The sequence below is a fragment of the Plodia interpunctella genome, chromosome 3 (assembly GCF_027563975.2).
Source record: "Plodia interpunctella isolate USDA-ARS_2022_Savannah chromosome 3, ilPloInte3.2, whole genome shotgun sequence".
In the NCBI taxonomy this organism is placed as follows: domain Eukaryota; kingdom Metazoa; phylum Arthropoda; class Insecta; order Lepidoptera; family Pyralidae; genus Plodia; species Plodia interpunctella.
Window position 1 is genome coordinate 8,058,612 of NC_071296.1, and position 22,868 is coordinate 8,081,479.

The 22,868-nt window shown below is 35.6% G+C and overlaps 1 protein-coding gene and 1 long non-coding RNA gene across 5 annotated transcripts; one reads left to right on the plus strand and one right to left on the minus strand.

Annotated features, from left to right (window-relative positions):
- Positions 1 to 1,571: 1,571 nt before the first annotated feature.
- Tbc1d8-9 (TBC1 domain family member 8/9) lies at positions 1,572 to 22,749 on the plus strand. Of its 2 annotated transcripts, none has more exons than XM_053769143.2 (19): positions 1,572 to 1,802; positions 1,891 to 2,057; positions 3,039 to 3,206; positions 3,427 to 3,523; positions 3,844 to 4,107; positions 5,039 to 5,303; positions 11,305 to 11,507; positions 12,774 to 12,909; positions 13,770 to 14,049; positions 14,402 to 14,595; positions 15,365 to 15,559; positions 15,804 to 15,953; positions 16,371 to 16,559; positions 16,904 to 17,083; positions 17,351 to 17,559; positions 18,250 to 18,362; positions 18,857 to 19,066; positions 19,502 to 19,602; positions 19,870 to 22,749. In XM_053769143.2, exons 1-19 carry the CDS (start codon positions 1,759 to 1,761, stop codon positions 20,095 to 20,097), a joined length of 3,393 nt encoding a protein of 1,130 aa, XP_053625118.1. In that variant the 5' UTR covers positions 1,572 to 1,758; the 3' UTR covers positions 20,098 to 22,749. The 2 variants fall into 2 exon arrangements, with proteins under 2 accessions (XP_053625118.1, XP_053625119.1); XM_053769144.2 differs by having other exon boundaries at positions 12,786 to 12,909.
- On the minus strand, positions 2,425 to 5,045 carry LOC128683470 (uncharacterized). 3 transcript variants are annotated; one of them, XR_008406297.2, is made up of 3 exons: positions 4,584 to 5,045; positions 3,691 to 3,846; positions 2,425 to 3,377 (listed from the first exon to the last, which is right to left on the minus strand). It is a non-coding gene; the product is annotated as an uncharacterized LOC128683470 (long non-coding RNA). The 3 variants fall into 3 exon arrangements; XR_008406296.2 differs by having other exon boundaries at positions 3,597 to 3,846; XR_010370349.1 differs by having other exon boundaries at positions 3,597 to 4,208.
- Positions 22,750 to 22,868: the final 119 nt, after the last annotated feature.

Here is a 22,868-nt window from a genome sequence, read left to right on the forward strand (position 1 = left end):
AAAAGCTCATGAAAAAGAACACGGCGACCATTAGACAAAATAAACAGTTCAAATTTCCAAAAAATATATATAATGCGACACCTTTACACTAGTAAGTAATTATATTAGATATATAAGATTTTTAGGTTCCGTACCTCATATGGTATAAACGTAACCCATAGGATGACTTCGTTCGGGATGAAGCAATGAAATGAACGACAACTTAATGTAATTCTGGTAATTGCCTAACACTGAACGATTCACAGAAGACAATAATTCCAACACTCCGCACTTATCACATATGATATCATAATAAGTAATAACTTACTAGTATTATGTAAAGGCAGTTTTGGTACTTACAAACACCTTATAATTATAAATTGTTACGTGTACTTATTTTAAAGAAAAGGGAAAATAAATGATTTAGTGGTTGTCTATTTTATTCGCATTGGCTTCATGTCTACATACGCATACCTACCATAATTGTAAGTTACTTACGTATAGTAGATAGTACAGTCAACAGTTATACATTATGATACTGTTGTAATACAGTACCGCGTCTTTAAGATTTTTCGATATTCATGGCCGCATTGTCAACTGGCGGCTATTTCGTCTTACAGAAGTGGGATAATAGAAATACACGAGAACAAACGGGACGAGTACTAATATCTTCCTCCCTCATCTCATACCTTATGTCCGGTCCAATTCGACGTTTTGTATGAAATGTGTCGGATTAAGCCGGGAAATTGTAAGAAAATCTACCTCATCTACATTTGCCCGTCGTCTTTGTATTTGAATAGAATGATGAAAAATATTTTTGTCAGAACTCTTAGCATGAATAGCTACTAAGTATGGTAAATAGAGTAGTACGATAGACTGCTTGATTATTAAGTAAGTACACAGACTTTTATATTTAACGCCACTGGTGTATTACTGAAAGTTTGTATGTTTGTTACTTATTCACGCGTATAGGGTTGGATCAAATTTAATTGGAGCACGGGACCTTAGAAGTCCCCGTGCTTCACCCAGGTGAAGCACGGGTCTGGACTTTAAATTTGGTGTTGAGGTAGTTGATACCTGAGATTAACATATAGGGTACTTTTTATCTCGAAAGTACGCGATGTCTGGCGGATTTGGTCAAAAAGTCTGATAGTCAACGGTATCTTATAAAATAGATGGCGCCACTGTGCGCTGTAAAACGTAAGTTTATTTTTAAAAATAATTATGCGGGTAACAACGCGGAGTGAAGTTACTACGATGGCCATTATTTGTTCGTTATGCGAAGAATTCGCTATATATCTCTCGTCCCTCAACACAGCATTTTATTTAAAAAATAGCTGAGCTGATACAAGCTCAATACTTTCACAATAAACAGCTCAAATATACCTAGTATGTTCATGTACATTTCTAGGACTCAGCCCCGCGCGCGGCGTTGCTTCAGCTGCATGTATATCGATACTTTCTTATCATTCATTCACCATGCTTATTTTCTATGCCGCCTGGGTGTATACCATTGCCCTACATATCGATCCATAAGCAATAAATAATATATCAAAGTCAATTTTGTCATTGTCTGTCAGTCAAATATAGGTATACGATTTTGCCTGCCAGCCTTGATTGAGCCTTGTTTTGTGTTGTGTACCTATGTGTACTTATTGTACGGCATTGAGAAAATATTAGATTATTTTCCTAATATTTCTAACATATTGTAATGGTCGTTATTAAATTTCAGTCAGTAAAGTCCTACTCCAACGGCGAATAAAGTATCCTAAAATCGTTATGTGGGTTAAGCCTCAGGAGATTTTTTTGAAAACTGCGTTGTGGTAATTTTCTTATCTACTGTGATGTTGCTCTGAAATGTTCGCCGAATCAGGTATACAATTCAATTTATTATGTTTGTTAATAATACAGGGATTGCGATGAAACAACCCTGTATTTCGTCTTGCAAAGGAGGAAGGGGCATGGAAAATCCAAAGGGTTGTCTTCATTATTGGTTGGCACTCTTGACAGTGTGCGAGACACTAAGCCGCCTCCATTTCGAATATTGCATCAAACACCTACTTCCGAGATATATTATGGTAAGTTTTGTAGTTTATAATCATCATTACTTTGATAATTAATTTATCATTATGCATTTTCCCTAATATTTCAATTGAATTTTATTTCGGGTTTTCAGGTTAAAATGTACTATATGTGCTATTCCCAGATAGGTATATTCTGCCTGTATACCAAATTTAATTGTAATCCATACAGTAGACTTTGTATGATTGAGTGACAAACATTCTTACACACAAAACCATAATCACACATGTGAAATGTTATTTTGTGGATTGGCTTGTATATTTTATTATATAAATTGCTGTGAATTTATTATGCTAACAATAGAATAATTATTACACAATTTTGATGGGACTCAAAATATTAAATCACAATATTATTAAAATAAAGTGCTAATAATTTATTTGAAAAATATTACTAACATGGGTCTTTGTGGGTAACAAATATTCATACAAAATATTTTCAACTTTATGAAGATCTTTTTGTGAATAAACTTGGTTATGAATTTGTGTTTGATGAACTGCCTAATATAATGAGATCAAATAACAATTAATCAGGGCTATTACCAAATTGCAGTATTATCTTTTATTTGTTCTCGTTTATAATGAACTAATAACTTTCCATTGGCAAATGAAGTGTCTTTTCAGAGTTTACAATAATGATATGCCTATGAATTTGGGAAATAGGGTAACAAATCTCAAATATATTGTTAAATTATGAATAATTACATTTAGAGGTTTTTAGATGTCAGATGCCTTTAGGCGACTTAAATAACATTGGTCATGTTGTTGTATTAACAATAACACATTCAAAAAGAAGATGTAGAATAACAACAACAAATAAAATAAATATAAATGATCAAAAGTAAACAAAAGTAAATTTAAAACTAATTGATATATTTGTTAACTGCCTATAAGAATAAGACATCTATCTATATTCAATGGATTCCCGTCTTGTGCTTTAGGGATCAATTCTAATATATTTATTTTATTATTTAACAGTAATAGCCACAGCTCTCACAGAACATGAAATCCGTCAAGACTGGCAGTGGCTATTTGACAATGTGTGTCCGACTCTGCATTCCTTTGACAAAGAGGAAGACATCACAGATTTTGTCTGTTGCAAGATAAACTCGATTATAGCCACTGAGCAGGAGAACATCACAGAAGGTAATTTAAATACTGTTTCTTCAGTAAAATGTATTGGCTGCATTTGTAATACAAAGTTTGAACTCCATTTCTATTGTAGGGTTAGAAAATGTCTCTTTGAACTAAGGTCTTGGGCAAAAGCTTCCACTTTTTGTTTTTCAACCATTTCTATTCCTCGCCAATTATCACCATCTGAAATCGAGGGCCTAAAGTTAATTATTTATTGTTATGTTATTTATAGATGAAGATACTCTGACATACAAAAATGTGGATAATGAGTTTCACCAAAGATTCGGAATGCCCAAAGAAGAGAAGTTGGTGTGTTACTATTCCTGTAGGTAAGTAATAAGTTTAATTTGATTAAAACTAACATGAGAAAAAAATTAGTAATGAAAAATATGGGTCACCAACATGTTGATTTCCGATAATCACATGTGAGTGGCTGCTACTTTATTATAGACACATACAAAAAATCATCTCATCAACATCATCATCATCTCATCACCTGTACTTGGCCTGACTTGATGGCAGCTTCTGAAGAAGCCCTCGAAGTGAATATATTTAGGTAGCACCCAATAGAGTGTTGATTAGACATGCAAAGAAGAAGAATACAAAAAATCCATCATTTCATGTTCTCAATTAATGGCTCTTCTTTTAGTTACTGGAAAGGCAAAATGCTCAGACAAGGGTGGCTGTACTTGTCAGTACACTATATGTGTTTTTATTCATATTTATTTGGACGACAAACTTCGATTAAAATCCGATGGGCCGACGTGAAAGAATTGGAGAAGACCAACAGCCTACTGTTCCCGGATTCCATCAAAGTCGTGACGAGGGATAGTGAGCACTACTTCACGTTGTTATTGAAGAAGAATGAGACCTTTGCTCTGATGCAGCAGTTGGCTAACATTGCCATGAAACAGTAAGTTATCAGAAATTGTATTAATTTTCTTTTTAATTTCAACCAAGCAGACAAACAGGCTTGCAGCCTAATAGTAAGTTGTCACCACAGCCTATCAGCTCCTGAAATACCAGGGATGTCACACGCATGTTGCCTATTTTTTAGCCTAGGATCTTTTGTCACAGTACTCTGTAATTACACTGCCTCTTTCACCCTTCAAACCATAACCCAACAATGCAAGAATTGCTGTTCGGTGGCTTATTTGACTTGCAATTTGTTTAAAATATTCAGATATAATTTTGCAAGTCAATTGCATTGCAGATTATATCTTCAGCCGATTGAGCTGATTTTTTATTTATTTTATTACAAAAATAACTTATAAATGGGTTCTAAATTTATATTGTAAAGAAACTTCACAATACGCATTGTTAAATTTTGTAGAAAATAAATCTTAGTTCATTTCATTCAAAACATTTTAGCGTAACAACATAATTTACCACGAAAGTAATTTCTTAAAAAGTCTATATTCATTCATATTGCTGTAAAACAATACCGGCATGCGGCGGATTATCATTTGGTACACATGTGTAGTAAAGTTTCATAAATATCGTGTTGACCTTGGATCTCATTTAGAATTTTATTTTATAATGGCAACCTCTTCAGAAAAGCATGTACAATTGTACATATTTGGAATTCCATACACGAAGTGAAACGATGGATCGTATTGTACGGGTGTTAAGTACAATTTTTTTTAAACTAGCTGACGTGCGTTGATATATCTATCAACGCACTGTCGTATCGTCAATACTTGATAATCTGCCAGAAGTTCTTTATACAGTAAGGTAGCAGTAAGACCTTATATGAAAGGGGTGAAAATTGATGTTTACGTGGGCAATGCCACTTTTGATACATAGATTTAATAAAAAAATAAAGTCTATACTTTATATTAAAGGTTGATTGACGACAAGCCAGGCACATACAACATTGACAAAGACTTGCTCACAAAGTTGAGTAGAAACGTGCCGAAGAAGCCTTCTTTCCTGAAGAGGGACCTGGACGCGAAGAAGCAATCGAACCTGTATACCCTGAGGTTTAGATTGCCACAAAATGAGAAATTGGATGGGACCGAGGAGTGTACCCTATGGACCCCCTACAATAAGAGACATAACTGGGGCCGTCTCTACTTGTCACAGAACTTTATTTGTTTTGATAGTAGGGTAAGTAACCATTATCACTTCCCCACTGTTGGGACACTAAGTTAACACTTTGAAAAATGGCCGGCAAGTAATAAGACGCATGCTTTCGTAATATAATGTAGTAGTATATTTTAGTTTGAATATAAAATTTTTACTGTTATAGGGATTGCCACAATACCTACTTACCTAGTTATCATGAAAATAAAACGTTATTAACGCATGCAAAGGTGACTCATTTGTTTGCTCTGATATCAGCATCTAGATTGTGGTTTATAATTTACTTTATTAACATATAGAACGGTTAATGAACGGCAATGGATAAAAATACATTTATTATATATATAGTTATTTAAATATTGAATACTAGCTGCGCATCGGGGCTTCGCTCCCGTGGGAATTTCGCGATAAAAAGTACCCTATGTGTTATTCCAGGTAATTTTCTACCCATGTACCAAATTTTATAACAATTGGTCAGCAGATAATGAAATAATATGTAATAATAAAAAACAAACTTCCTTTTACAATTATAATATATATATAGATAGAACACGCAACGCGTTCAAGCAGTGTAGACGTGCGCACATTTGTCGTAGAATATTACTATTAAAATTAAATTACTAATTCAAGTCAAAGTGTAACTTACATACTCCAGTTAAAATTGTTATTGCACGTTGCGACGCCTTTACTTATTACGCTACGCAACTAAGACCTGTGCAGAATCCATCTTTCGCGCAACAACGGGTGACTTCGCATAAGGGTAAGCAGGACAGTTATATTCTTGTTTACTCCAGCGCGCATACGCAGCCCGCACAAATAATCACACGACGACAGGTGACTGATACCTGTTTACGATGAGTGTGCAACGTTCGCCGCCGGGCCTAGGCACAAGCGGAAGCGGAGGAGGCTCGCAACCGAATTTATCTTCACTCGCACAAGATGATTGTCCCTCACGAGGAGACATCTTTATAACTCAGCGGAAAAGAAAACAGCTCGATACCGATTCAGAATACAAAGAAGAATTAAATTCATTTAAGACTGAAATTATGTCTTTTTTCAAAGAATTCGCTAAATCACAAAAGGACAACACTTCTCAAATAATACAGGACTTAAGTGAAATTAAAGAGGAAATTAAAAGTCTCAAAACAACTACTAATACTTTGTCACAAAAATTTCATAGTTTGAGCAAAGAAGTCTCCACACTTAAAAATGAAAGCTCTGCAACCAATTACAAGATCGAAACCCTCGAAAAAGAAATAATGCAATTAAAGAATTATGATTCTAATAAAGGCCAGAACAATACCAACGAGTATGGTCAATCTCAACTTCAATCCCAAAAATCGCCAGTCGCTTATAACCAGGACCTTTTACTCGAATTCCAAGACAGAGTCGAACGATTAAAAAATATAATTTTGGAGGGTATTCCGGAAATAAATGAAGCCGATCGAGCTGCTAGACAACAACATGATTTAGAAAAGACAATGGACAAATTAAAATCAATATATATAGATTGCCCGACGCCAATAAAAGTAATACGTTTGGGAAAATACAAACCAGCGGAACAGGCGAACGGGCGGCTCATTAAAGTATGCTTTAGCACTTCGGACCCTGTCCGCACACTTCTACGAAATAGATCAAAGTTGAGCGATAGCGTTCGACTGTTCTCAGATCAGACCCCCAGCCAAAAAGCATATCTCAAACAGCTCAAAACCGAATTAGACAATCGTAAACAGGCTGGCGAAAGCGATTTGGTTATTAAATATGTAAAAGATGTCCCAAAAATTGTCAAATCAAAAAACTGAATAGAACAAATCTAGTATCTAATGTCACTACTCCTTATAATACTCATAATGTTACATATACTTACGACAATTTATTTATAAATAAAAAATCCCTCAAGTTTTTTTATGCGAATCTTAAAAGCATTAGGAAGTCTGGCCGATTTGAAGAACTACAGGCTATATTAAAATCAATGAATGAGACAATACACATAATTGTACTAACAGAAACATGGATTAAGAATAAAATTGAAGCCCAATCATTCTACCTACAAAATTATACACACAATTACAATACTAGAACAGGAAAAGACGGAGGAGGAGTGTCAATATACGTACATAATAGCCTAAAGCACGAGATAACAGCAGAATCATATGAACATGGAATAAATTATTTATGGATTTATATAAAAAAATTTGCTCTAAACATTGGAGCCATCTACAAACCGGACAAAAGAAAAACTAAAGAGTTCCTGGATACACTTTCGAATCATCTAGAAAATAAAAAAAGGGGGATTGTCATCGGCGATTTTAATATTGATCTCCTTGAGAACAAAAAAGATGCTAAAGATTATAAAAGAGTATTAAAAGAAGCTGACTATAAGATACTTAATTGCATAGATACCTACCACTGTACTAGAGAGAAAGATAACAAAAAATCTATAATTGATCACGTCTCCTCGAGCCTGAATGAAAATCCCTACAAATTAACGATTATTGATGTACCGATATCCGATCACAAACAAATAGTTGTAGAAGTTTTTTTTTTAAAAAATCACAATCTCAAGGAAAAAGTAAACTATTTCGCTGTCGATTATATAGGCCTACATGAAACATTTAGAAACGCAGACTACTCTAATCAAAATCACTCATACGATCACTTTGAAAACCACATCAAACGTAGCATCAACAAAAATAAAATAGCAAAAGTTAAGATACTGAATACACCTAGAGAAGATTGGATTGCAAAAAATGTAATTGAAGGAATTAGAGAAAGAAATTTACTATGGGAACAACAAAAGATTGACAAAGGAAGGAAAGAAGCATATCTTAAAATGAGAGATAATGTGGCTGCCTTAATTCAGAAAATGAAAGAAGAATATTATGCTAAGAAATTTACCGATTGTCTAAGTGATTCTAAAAAGACCTGGGACTTACTAAATTCTCTTGCTGTAAACAAAGTCAAAGACACCGGTATTCCACCCACACTTGTTATAAACTCCGATACTATTAGAGATGGCAATCAAATCTGTGAAATATTCAATAACTATTTCTCATCTGTTGGCACTCAGCTTGCAAACGACATTCCTGTTAGGTTTCTAAATAAAAATATAAATACACTAACATATATAAATTCTAAACCCAATGCTGAAGTATATGAATTTGAACCCTGTACTGCGGATGAAATTATAGATATAATAAAGGATCTAAAGGACGATGCTAGTGCGGGTATTGACGGAATTAGTCTTAAATCTATCAAATGCCTTTCAAACCTTATCGCACAGGACCTTGCAAACTGCATTAATAAATGCTTGTCAACTGGCACTTTCCCTGATTCCCTAAAAATTGCGCGTGTCACACCAATCTATAAATCTGGCAAAAGAACGGACCCTAGTAATTACAGGCCGATTTCTGTCTTACCTATCATATCTAAAATCTTTGAAAAAGTCATGTATCGTAGGCTCAATAATCATCTTATCCAATTAAACTTCATCACTGACAAACAATATGGTTTTAGGAATCAAACGTCAACACTCACGGCTGCTATGGACCTGATTTCTCAGATTAAAACAAACATAGACCAAAAAAAGTTCTGCTTAGGTATTTTCATCGACTTCAAAAAAGCCTTTGATACCATAAGTCATTCGCTACTTTTAGATAAATTAGAAAACCTAGGTATCAAGGGCACAGCGCTAGAAATTTTTCGGTCATATCTCTCGAGCAGGTATCAAATCGTAAAGATAGGAGACTATCGCTCCGAATCAAAAAATATTACATGCGGGATTCCTCAAGGATCTATATTAGGCCCTCTCTTGTTCCTAATATATATCAACAATGTCACAACAATCGGACTCACGGGCGATATCACACTATATGCCGACGATACTTGTCTGTTCTATTTTGGAAGTAACTTTTCGGAGTTAGCTCAAAGAGCACAAACAGACCTAGATATACTTAATTATTGGTGTCAATGCAACTTACTTACAATTAACATTAAAAAAACAAATTATATGATTTTTTCAGCTAAAAATAAAAAAATACCACACTATCCTGCTCTAACCATTAACAAAACTGATCTACACCGCTCGAATGAAGGAAAATACCTAGGACTGTACCTAGACGATAAACTCACCTGGAAATCTCACATTGAGCATCTTAGAACTAAACTTAGCTCGGTCTGTGGTATACTGCGAAGAATTAGAAAATGCATTCCATCCAAAGTCAAATATATGTTATATAACTCGTTGGTGAAATCACATTTAGAATACCTAATTGAAATCTGGGGAAGTGCAAATAAAACCAATATTAATTCAATACAAAGATCCCAAAACAAAATAATAAAAACACTCTTTAACTTTCATTACCTAACTAGAACAGAATACATATACAAAAAAACTAACCTTTTTAACTTAAAACAACTTTATACATACAGAATGTGTATTCTCGTCGAAAAGATTCTAACCAAAAATATCCACTCACAAATCACTTTTAGCAAAAGAAAATATAAGCACCATTTAAGAAATACTAATAAGATTAATCTGATCACACCACGAACCAACTATGGTAAGAGAAACATATTGTATGAAGGGGCACAAATGTACAACAGACTACCTAATGAACTGAAAGAATGCAAATCTTTGACTTTGTTTACAGAAAAATTAAAAAAACATATCTACGAAAGTGAAAAATTATTAATGTGACAGCTGTGCTTATTTTAAGGTTGAACACTGTTTAAATGCGTAAAGTACTAATTTACTATGATTTGTATTAGTTTAAGACTCGTTGTAAGTGAATTTAATTCTTATGAGTCAATAAAGATCTTTAAACCTAATATTAGTTGGGATTGACACACCTCAAATTAGATCACAATTTGTGTACAAAGAGTATGTTAGGTATGCAGATTATTGACATTGCTATTCAATCGATACGAACAAAACAAACCCGGCTACACAATATCGTATCTTACTCAGTTATCACTCATGACATAACTTTGAGTCACGTCTTGTTTACTTACCGAGTTACATTACTGATGTTAAACGCACATCATTATTTGGTCTTCCAATCATGTTTGTTTATGCACGATCATTAAAGAGTCGATTTGTGTACATACGATAAAGGAAACTGGCACATTTGTGTTTATTTGGCTGATAATAAAATAAATCTTCACTCTTAGTTTTTTGTATGCCTTTACAATTAACTCTTTCGAATCGAGAATAATGTAATGTCAGTCAGATTTTAACCCTAGTAATCTCGCAAAATCTATTTGGCATTTTCGATGTTTGTTTAGTAAAATATAACTTGGTACTTTCTATTCCAAAAATCCCATTTCCTTTATACAAACGACACAATTTAAGACTTTTAAGCGACTACTTCCCACTAGATGTTGGCAGGCAGCCGTAAAAGTCATGTCAAATGCCTTTAGGCGATTTGAATACAATCCAATACCAGTGTTAGCCATAACACACTCAATAAAAAAGAAAAATACTAATTCGGTTACTTCTGACAAAAAAATACTTTTAATTCGGTTTGGTGTAACATTTTCGGCATTCGTGTCATTTTTGATGCTGCAAATGTCTTGTAGTTGATTGAATTGAATATTTCAATTGTTCATTGTTCAAATGACACGACTGCGATCGCTGTGCCTTATTATGATTCATATTATTGCTATGCAAATGAGTCGATGATTCTTATACAAATAATTTTTCAAATCGGACCAGTAGTAGTTTCACGCGTTCAAACTAGCAAACAAATCCAATCCTTCAGCTATATTATTTTTATTGCCTGAATGGGATTTACGAAGTCCCACAAAACCATTATATTACTGTGCATGTTCTTTTTATTGTCAATTTCAACTGATATACACTTAAAAACTAATTTGAATTTAAAATGACGAAACTTGTTGCGCATATCTATTGTACTACAATAAAACTTAGACCAAACACGTCGCGGGTTGCGGATTATTATATATTTTATTTTTGATTAAATGTTTTTTATTTTTTATAAACCAAATATTCTTAAAAATCCAGGTGCGCAACCTAGTCCGCCTGACGATACCGCTACGTAACGTGCACCAAGTGGAACGCGCGGACTCTGGCGGCGCCGGCAGCTCCAGTGACTCTGGCAGCATCCTCATCACCACCTCGCTGTACACCAGCTTCCTGTTCGGCAACATATCCGACCGGGAGTTCCTGGTGCACAAGATATCGGAACTGCTTGCGAAACTACCCAAGTGAGTTAGATTTTGCTTGATTTACCCACTTTGGAATCAAAATCACAATGGAAATTAAGAGTTTTTGTATTATTTATATAGGTAGTATTATTTGTTCTGTTGTCTCATTTATTACTAGATTGTCGAAATTATATTCTAGAAAAAGCATGGACAGTTTTCATCTATCGATCTTATGCTGCCTTTTTTACAAATGTATTAAACCGATTTTATGCTGTTCGAAACGGTGTTCACACCAGCGAATTCGCCGATAGATCCATACCGCTGCTGTTGTGCTGTGAAAGGTCCGTTTTGTAACAAAATTTTGACGATTGTGTTGTGCGCATGTGCGCCACTTCTAAACAGAGAAAATTACAGATTTAGTAATATCTTTCGTTTCGCTCACGTATGAGAAATGCTTATTAGAAATACACGAGAAGAAATGAAACAGAGTCTGTGTTCAATCTGCCGTTTTGTCGCTTATCAGATGGGCCGGAAAGTTGTATAGAAATCAGAAGATTTCTTCGAAATGACAATGAAAAGATAATTAAAGTCGACGAACTATTATAGCTCTAAACAAATATAATAGATTTCTATCTATTGGCTGGCATTAGCCCCCATTCAGGAACCTCTTTCAATTATTGTTTACCTAACTCTATTTACTATTGGAAATTGTTAAATATTGAACAATTATATGTTGAATTATTCCTTTCTATAATGTTTTTTCTACCTAACTTTTTCGTGCATCATTATCGACATTTAATTTATGTATTCAGCTCACAATTTCAAATATTATTCTAACTCAATATTTCTGTAACCATAGAGGGCGTAGCAGCATGCACCAGACTAACAGCCGTCAACTAACTCGTCAATGGATATGTATCGTATCAGGACACTTGCACTAAAAAAATTGCGCCAAAGACATTTGCGCACAAGTAACGCAACGCAACGCAACACAACACAACGCAAGCAACGCAACACAACGCAACGCAACACAACGTAACGCCTTAATTCCTTAACCTTTTAGTCTTTCGCGCAATTTGTTTACGCGCAAGTTTCTTGCACGCAAGTTCTATCGCGCAAGTTCTTTGGCGCAAGTTTTTGCGCGCAAGTTTTTGCGCGCAAGTTTCTTTCGCGCAAGTTTCTTTGCGCGCAAGTTTCTTTGTGCGCAAGTTTCATTTCGCGCAAGTGTCTTTTGCGCATGTGTCTTGCGCGCAAAAGTACCAAACTCGATATGTATCATACATAGAGTCTTTTAAATTTTCCGTTTCTGATATGCGTCATTATCAGTACTGTGTACAGGGAGAAGCCGACGGTGGCGGTGGCCAGGGAGGAGGAGGGCAAGGAGTGGACTCCGCAGCCACCCTTGATGACGTTGTTCAAGACTAATCAGACTTCGCCTATTAAGCAGATTCAGCAGAAAAAGGTGAGAACATGATTTGAATTAATTATATTTTAGTGCATGGTTTTAATGTATCTGTGTTGAGATTTGCAATTGACGACCTCCGTGGCCTAATGGTCATCATACCCAACGGCTACACTGGAGATCCCGAGTTCGATTCCCGGTCAGGTCAAGATGGAAAATGATATTTCATCTTCAATGATAGGCATGAGTCTTGGATGTTTATATGTATATGTTATAGAATATAGTATCGTTGAGTTAGTATTTCATAACACAAGTTTCGGACTTACTTTGGAACTAACTCAATCTGTGTGATTTGTCCGTATATAATATAATTTGATTTACGATATGATTCTACTACAATGGTAAATGTAGGGGAATAATATCGTATTATTCCCATATTTTGAAAATCTTTTTTATATTTGGTAGTCTGTAACACTTTTATTGTTCCTTTACATCCACATTGTTGCGCAGAAACATCGTCAGAAACAATCATAAACTCATCGATTCAATAACTAAAAAAATTATGCTACAAATTCGGGTGTTGTTCCGTGGCCCGTGCTTCCTGCTCTAGAATAGTGGCACTCCATATCCTCGTGGATGTCTTACGAGGCGACTAAAATATACATGTCCTTGGCAACTGTCACACAACAATATCGAAGGAGGGTTGACGTAAGAGGCACACGACCGGATGTAAAATCACAGCTGAATATTCAAAATTTTAAGATTATTACGTTAAAACCGGTGCTTCGCGCTTCTAATGAAAATAGGGACACCCAAATGTGAGATAGGAAAAGTGACACAAACAATATTAAACTGTCAGGAAATATTTACACAGAGACACAAACAAAATTAAACTAACAGGATTTATTTTAATGTAACAGGAAATACAATGGGAAAATCATATGTCAGAGGTGGGTCGCGGCGTCAGTATGTACCAAACCGTAGCCGGGAGCGAGCTAGTAGTCAAGGGCATTCCTGAGTCCCTACGTGGGGAACTGTGGGGCGTGTTCTCTGGATCTATTCTCCAGAAGGTCCAGAATAAGGGCCTGTACGAGAAGCTGGTGAACGAAGCCCTGGCCTCGAAGAGTCCTGTCAATGATGAGATTGAGAGGGACTTGCACAGGTCCTTGCCTGAACACCCAGCTTTTCAGAGTGATGTTGGTATGTGATTGCTTTATGTTCTTTTACTTGTTACATTGCTTTAGTGTGAATACTGTTTTAATTATATAAATATTTAGTAAATATAACACTCTGCTACTAAGTATGGAAATTAATTATTTAAATAATAATAAAAAAGGAATATATATCTTATAATACACTCATTATGAATACTAGCGGCCCGTGTCGGCTTCGCTCGGGTAAATCCATAATAAATTATACACCTAAACCTTCCTCAGAAATCACACTGTCTTTTTAAAAAACCACATCAAAATCCGTTGCGTAGTTTTAAAGATCTAAGTATCCATAGGGTTTTATACTATGTAATGATTAAATATACTATGTATCTTTCCAGGAATATCCGCCCTGCGCCGAGTGTTATGCGCGTACGCACTGAAGAACCCCACGATAGGCTATTGCCAAGCGATGAACATTGTAGCGTCAGTGCTCCTCATCTACTGCCATGAGGAGCAGGCCTTCTGGCTTCTGGCCACTATATGCGAAACCCTGCTGCCTGATTACTATAACACTAGAGTTGTCGGCGCTTTGGTCAGTATTTTCTTTCGATGAGTATAGCTTTTCATAAATATCGGCAATATTCATCTTACCACCGTCTAATATCAGATCCAAACATTAATAACGACCTTATTGCTACAAAATAAGATTTATAAAAAATATTTTCATAATACGAACTTATTGTAAATTATTATTATTGAACTTAAGGCCTTTGCCCAGCAGAGGGACACCATAGGCTATTAATAAAATATGAACTTAACAACCAGATGAATAACAGATTGCCATAGCGCTCGGGTTTGATGTGCTGCTATTGGAATATATATGAATATATATGTATTAAATATATATGTATTCGCATTTTTAATTACTGATGTTAGGGAGATTCACATTTTCTTTTGAAATCAAGAACCCTATTATTGAAATATCACGACAATTGGCCATTCGACTGGGTGAACAATAAAATGTAATAAGGTACTTAAATAATCAAACACGATAATTAAATGTCCCTATGATTGGTTTTATTAATTACGGGATTTACATTTTTTTCGGTCTCATTAAAGTGTAATATGAACGCTTTTTGACACGATAATAAGCGACGTCACAATACTCGCAATACATTACTATCGTATGATATTAATGTATTGGAGCTTGTATAAGCTCCATGTAAAATTTTGTTTTTGACATTGGAAAATGTATCTAATGAATGAAAATGTATCTAATAATGAAATTTGAAAGTGAGAACTCCCTACTTTTTTGACTTCGGACTTCGGTTACAATACAAAAACAATGTTTCGAATTACAGATAGACCAAGGCGTCTTAGAAGAGTTGACAGAGGCGCATCTTCCGGAACTACACGCGAAGTTAGACGAGCTTGGTGTCATGAAGATGATCTCTTTGTCTTGGTTCCTGACTTTGTTCATCAGCGTGATGCCTTACGAATGCGCCGTCAATGTAATGGACTGCTTCTTTTATGACGGCGCTAAAGTTATCTTTCAGGTAATTAATTATTCTTAATTTGTTACTGGTGTGTAGTTTTAATCGACCACCACTTGCTTCCGGTGTAGGAAAACATCGTGAGGAAACCTGCACATTTATTTATTATTAACTTGTGTGTGAAATAGAGAAGGCAATGGCAAACCACTCCATTAATGCCAAGAAAGTTTTTGTGTGCGTTTCATTTCAGTAAATGACCACGATCCTCGGCCAGCAGGAATAGGACTGAAGCGATTTTGTTTTACAGGTGACCTTGACAATCCTGGAGAGGAATCACGAGAAGCTACTGCAGTGTACAGAAGATGGTCAGCCGATGCAGATCTTGGGGGACTATTTGGCGGGAATCTACAATGACGAGGCTATGGCGCTTTCCACTGAGCCACGCACTGCTAAAAGAGTAAATAGATTTTCACTTCTCATGCTCGTAGCTGACGTAAATCACTTTATATACTTACGTATCATCTGAAATGCTTTATCTATCTCCTCTTGGTGATTTTATTATAATCTACTGATTTATTACTAGAAAAAATCGTGAGCAAAATCAGGTATTTTATATATAGTATTTATTTACATCCCACACACGAGTTTAGAACTTACTTCGGGGCCAATTCAAATATTTTAAATGTGAAAGTTTGTGAGGTTGTATGGGTTTACGATTTTTACTCTTTTATGCAAAATCTTCTGGATGCATTGTTATCAAATTTAGTACGCTGGTAGACTATAACCTAGAATGACACATAGGGTATTTTATCTTGAAATACCCACGGGAGCGAAGCTCCGGGGCGCAGCTAGTTATCAATATATTTTTTCACAGACAATAAAAATTCAAGAGCTAGTGTACGAAGCGTACCGCACTTACGGATCGAGTGTCACAAGCGAGTGTATAGAGAAGTTGGGGATGAAACATCGATTGAGGGTAGTTCGACACTTGGAGGATAGTCTGGAGAGACACACGCTTAGAGCGCTGCAGCAGGACAAGCTGCTTTCCCCTACTGAGTTACAGGTAGATTCAAAAATCTTTTCTTTCGTATTTATGGATAAATTTTAATCTATTTTTTTTATTATTCGTATATTCATATTTTGGGATAAATTTATTAACATAATGCATAACGGGAAGTGGTTGAAAGCTGAAAGAGGGAAGCTTTTTCCTAGCAGTAGAGCTAGCTACATAAAAACATCGTTTACCAAATACTGCAAGTTTTTACTAGTGATACAAATTTTCGTTCTTACATACTACGAAACAAAGCCGAGCGCTTTAAAAAGACAAGAGTCAAGATCATCATGTAAAGATTTTTAGTGAATTTAAAGATGAAATTTGTCAAAAAAAAACAAAAATATTTTTTCTAGGAGTTACTGAGCGCAATTCGCGAAGAATTACTATGGGCCAAACGCGCTCCGTGCGAACGATTGGAAGCACCTTACGAAGCGTATCGGTTAGATTACTCGCAGTTCAAGACACTTTTCACTGCCTTATCGCCTTGGGCCAGAGGAGACATGGCCGACACCATCACTGCCAGGATGTTCAAGGTTGGTTTATAGTCAAAACAGTATTTTTTAAAATTCCTCTGTCGATTAGTGAAAATACACTGTAGGAAGTAGCTTTTACAGGATACCGTTAAGAGTGGATTTCCCGAAATTCCCACGAGAACGGAATGGGATTTTTAACCATCTTTCAAAAGGAGGAGGTCGCCAATTCGTCGTGTTTTTTTTTTTAATTACACTTCTATCTTCCTCATCACGATATTAATGTGTCTTAACACTTTAAAAGTGCCAAAAAATTTTAAAAAATTGCAGCTAATGGACGAAGACGACGACGGAGTGGTGAGCGCGCGCGGGCTGAGCGTGGCGCTGGGACTGAGCGCGCGCAGCGAGGCGTCGCGGCGCCTGCGCGCGCTGTACTGCGCGCACGCGCCGCCGCTGCTGTCGCCGCTCGACATCAAGCCCGCGCACTTCACCGACACGGGCGAGGAGCTGGCGGCCGACGCTATCTCTTTCTTTGATGAGTGAGTCGACGTTTTGTTTTCTTACTTCCTAAGAAGGTAAACATAGTGTGTATCCGAATAGTAGATGACACCAGTAGATGGCGGGTAGGTAGTCTAAAAGTAATGTCAAAGGCAATCAAAAGTAAGATCAAGTTATAATTACGGCTCTTGTACTTTCTTGTTCTTCATTCCTTATCATATTTTTGGTTCAGCCTTGTTCAACCAAATATTTGGTATAGGCCTCCTTCAATTCCCGCCACTTGTTCCTATTTTATTTATTATTTAACGTCTACCTCACGAACGAATGCGCAAATGCTCCGGTCAAACAATTGTATATCGACGTGTTAATAGCCATTTATGTCCCAGTGTTCCTGGGTGGTTCTAAGAACGTTTCCACAGCTGCGGCCACGCTGTCCAAGATCCGTCATTTTTCTTGTAGAAGGATCAAAATTAATCAATCATAAATTGATATTAGCACAGATTATTTATTTTAAAATAAGATAGTTTAATTCTTATTTTTGTTAAAATTTGGAAAAATGTTATGACCGCAGCGTTCGAAACGCTCTGAGAAACACCCTCCTATTTTAGGCAATGAAAATCCAATTATCCACTATCTCTTTCCATCTTTTCTGGACGCTTCCTATTGGCATAAACAAATACTAGCCCCGCCAACTTTGTCAAAAATTTTGAAGTAAAAAATAAATTTTCCAGCGTGGACAATCCATCGACGCCCGAATCTGGCGAGCCGACGATGCAACAGTCGATGAGCGAAGTCAGCGACAGTATGGACAGGTGTAGTTTAGGTGACGTCATGAGCCAATCAGGTAAGATTTTCTGATTGTTTACCGTCGATTTCGCTCTGTTAAAAACGTTAAATTACCTATCTTAGGAATTACAGTATTGGTGAATACTGCATGAAAATTCGTGCAATCGTTTTTGAGTTTATCGCGAACAGATAGACGTGGCAGAGATTTGTTTTAAATATGCAAGGAATATTCTCAATAATTTTATATATAAAATTGCATTTTTATGCAAATGACTATATACTAATATTATAAATGCGAAAGCTTGTGAGGGTGTATGTTTGTTACTTTTCACGCAAAATCTACTAGACGGATTGTTATGAAATTTGGTACACAGGTAGAATATACCCTGGAATACACAGGGTACTTTGTCCTGAAATTCTCACGGAAACGAAGCCCCGGGGCGCAGTAAACCACTGGGCAAATCAAATTAGGAATAGATAATGACCTAAGCTCAAACATAGGCTACGGGAAACATATGACAGCGATAAATAGTCTCATTTATTGATCCGCAGCCAACACAACCTCGGCGCAATGCAGCATAGAATCGATCCGCCTGTGCGCCCTGTCGGGGCTGGCGTGGTCGCTGCCGTCCACCCCGGGCTCGCCGCCCGCGCCCCCCACCGCGCCGCCTCTGCCCCGCCCCCACTTCCTGCAGCTGCTGGCGGTGCTGCACGACCTCACGCAGCACAACCTCGAGCTATATGAAGCTGTTATGAACGCGGGTGAGATGCTATAGAATAGAATGATAAAAACTAAATTGAAAATTATTATTAAATATCTATTAATATCATAATACAGTAGGCGCCGCAAATTCGTAATACTTATAAAAGGTGACTAATTTATAAGCACTAACTGTAATTCTTAACAACCAGACTAATTATAGTTCTTCGTAAAATAGGATTATTTTACGAAGATTCAAAGTTTGTTAGGGGTTGCAACATTTCGGTCTATAACTATATTAATTATCAAAAAGATATCAAATATTGTGTCTTTAATAATGATAAAATTGTTTAAGTCGGTTCACTCCATATTTTTATTTTGCATATTTTTTATAATCAGCTGATCTATTATTTCTTAGTGTGGTGAAAGTTTGGCCCATGTAAATGAAATTTCTATTACAATTTACCAAATTTCTATTAACTTAGTATTGTTTTTAGGTACCCTCCTTTTACAACTAGGGGGGCTAAATCGACCGGAATTTGATCGCGAAGTGTCTCAAGACAGCCTCTACCTCGCCGCGGCAGCAAAACAACCTATTGTAAGTGATTTAATAATATCTTTATTTTACAAACACGATATGTTAAAGTGTTAAACTACTAAATTATAAATGCGAAAGTTTTTTGAGGATGTATGTGTGTATATTTATTACTCTTTCACGCAAAATCTACTTATAAAATTTGGTACACGAGTAGAATATAATCTGGAATGATACATACACTTTTTTATTCCGAAATTCCCACGGGAGAGAATTCTCGGCGCGCAGCTAGTGAGACATAAATTATATTTACATACTTTATATTTTTAGATCGATCCCAACGGCAACACAACCGAAGTCGAACAAGACGGACCTCAACCATCGCCTTCAAAGGAAATGGATCCTTGCGGCGACGGCACATGGTCTATAACCCTACAGCAGTTCCTGGCGACCATGCTGGCACAAGACCCTTTAGAGAAATACTTTAACGAAATAGTACCTATTCTACCTCAGTTGGAAGCCCTAAGGCAAAGGGACAGACTGCAATCGGTCTCATAGTTGTTAGAATCTACCGAGCCAATAGAATTTTGAAAGCAATACTTGAAAAGGGCAATTTAGACGTGAATGTTAAGTTCTATAGTTGTTCCTGGTTCAGAAAAGCGATGTGAAAAAGTGAAATCGACCATCTCTTTCTGATGCCCGAAGTGTTATTTATCGGCAAGTACTGTAAAATGTATATTACAAGTAAACTGATGAATTATTTTTAATGTTTTTACCAATATTCTTGATTTTCTAACAGAAAAGCCATTTCCATTAGGCCAAAGATTTTTTGTTCTCGTTTATCAAACCTGATATAATTACCCTTTTTATTTACACAGCTTTTCCTTGTGTAAAAGTGGTTCCTATAGCGTTTCGAGGGCTGCGGCCGCGCTGTCATTATGATTCTTCAATTTTCTTGAAGAAGGAATCGTTTCCAAATCTGTCATTAATAAATTTGACAACACGTCAGCACAGATTAATTATTTTAAGGTCGCATATAATCTTGTCGTTGTTAAATTTTTAAAAGTCGTAATAACAGCGCGCCCGCGGCGCATGAAATGCTCTAGGAGTGATCTAAAACGCAATTTTTAATTACGTTACATATTAATGATAGTATAAAAAGACAAGACAATTATTGCCTTTTTTGGTAGACAATATTGCAGGTTATGAGGTATGCGAATATTTTTTAAGGTTAAATATAGCAAAATATAATGGTGTTTAAGATTTTGCTTGCTGTATATATCAAGCTAATTAAGATAGAAATTACGGTGCCATGACCGACTATCATAAAAGGATATGTTAAAAAAACACAGCTGTGTGCGTAGTGCGACTTTGCTATTTACATCCCACCATCGAGTGAGACGCAGCTAACCAATCAACGACAACCACACCTCAATGTTATTGGTTCGCTGCGTGTCACTATGTCGAATAGCTCGATAGTGAGAAGTGAAATGCAAATCCGCACTTAGCCCTATTCTTATTGTCTATGATGGATCCTGCGTCTTCATTTCTCACATCTTTCGCTCTCATCTGAGAATTTCTTCCGTTGCTAACTCAACCATGGTGCATTAGTCCCACGGTCCACTACAGTTTCTTCTCCAGTATCCTTATACCGTCATGGTATATAGTATTATATATGCAAGGTATATGGTATTATATCGTGCATGGTAATCAATCATTCCAAATTTGTAGGCATAATTGGTATGTTTGTTAACCTGAATGAAATAAATTCCTAGATTTTTAATTTACATTCCAAATTAATTTTGATGTTTTCATTAATATTTTTCCAACATGCAAAATGAATTTGTAAAAGTAAACATATATTTTTGTATTTATTTTACATGTACATGTATTTTAGAATATATGATATGATTACTAAAATCCGTTACTCAGCAGGAGAAAAACTAAAAAGACTATGAGAGCTTTCTTTTTTATTTTATATCGTGTGATGGCACAGACCACTCATGGCTTATTATAGGCAATCAAAAATAAACATCGAGAAGAATCGGTATGTATTCTATTTTGAATAATATTTTTTCTACTTTCTCATTTTAACAACTGTTAATCCATCAGGCTGATAAACTTCGATTAGTAATATTTATCACGTAATTTTTTAACCATATTACTTTATCGAATGAATAGCCATACTAGAGTTTATGTAATAATATGTAGCTGTTAAGTATTCGTGTATTTTATAATTAGCTTCGTACAAAAATAGCATTTTTGTGTTTAATATGGAAACCTTTATATTCCTATTGAGCAAATGGTTTTATCACCGAAATCATATAAATAGAGAATGTTATTTTCCTACGTAATTAAAGAAAATTTATGTTATATATTTCTAGGTATAACATATATTAGCATAGAGTGCATTGTACGCATCTATTACTATTGAATGGTGCTTTACAAAAGTATGCTTGAAGTGTATTTAAATCAAATATTAGGATATTTTGTGTAAGTATAATATAAAATGTGACGGTCCACGAGAAAAGATATGGAATATTATGGAAGGCATTTGCTTACGACATACCTATTACGAGTAAGATCATCTACGATACATATGAGGAAGTATCAAATGACAGAGATAATTTTATGTGATGTTCCATGAGAAGGAAGAACCTTATGAAGGGAAGCCGTTTAACTTGTCTAGCTGCCCGTCGCTCGCGGGTGAAACCAAAATAAATTATACACTTAGCAACTTCCCTCCATAAGTCACAAATTATCTTTTAATGTAAAGAATGCCTTTCCAAGCAAAATGTTGAAATATTTTAACCATATTTAACATTTCACTGTTATGATAAGCTTATCGAAATTTAATGTTTTGCCATTAAAAATAGTATTTGCTCTCGCATTTCATTGGTTTTACGGACTATTACTAATACGTTTACGGAATTGTTATATTCATAGTATTTTCTTAGGACTTCGGCCTGTAAATTTCTAGTTAAAAATGTTACGTTCGTATAATGTTTCGTCTGTGAATTCGTTTTTATTGTCTGTGACATATTTTCGGTTTTTATCACAAATTAAAGTTTTCAAAAAATATGATGCGTTTTTATAACGTCGTATGTAAATATATGAACCTACACTTCAAACCAAAGAAATATAATCCCATCTCAATGACCTGAACCTGTATAAATACATTACATATTATCATGCCAGCTTTCCGTGGAGGTAAGCATATTAGCATAGGGATTTCTATAATATAAATGTACTTAAGTATGTAATTGTTACCAATATTGAATTTCTTAAAATAATGTTTTTTTTTAATTCAATATTCAATTTAAATTTAG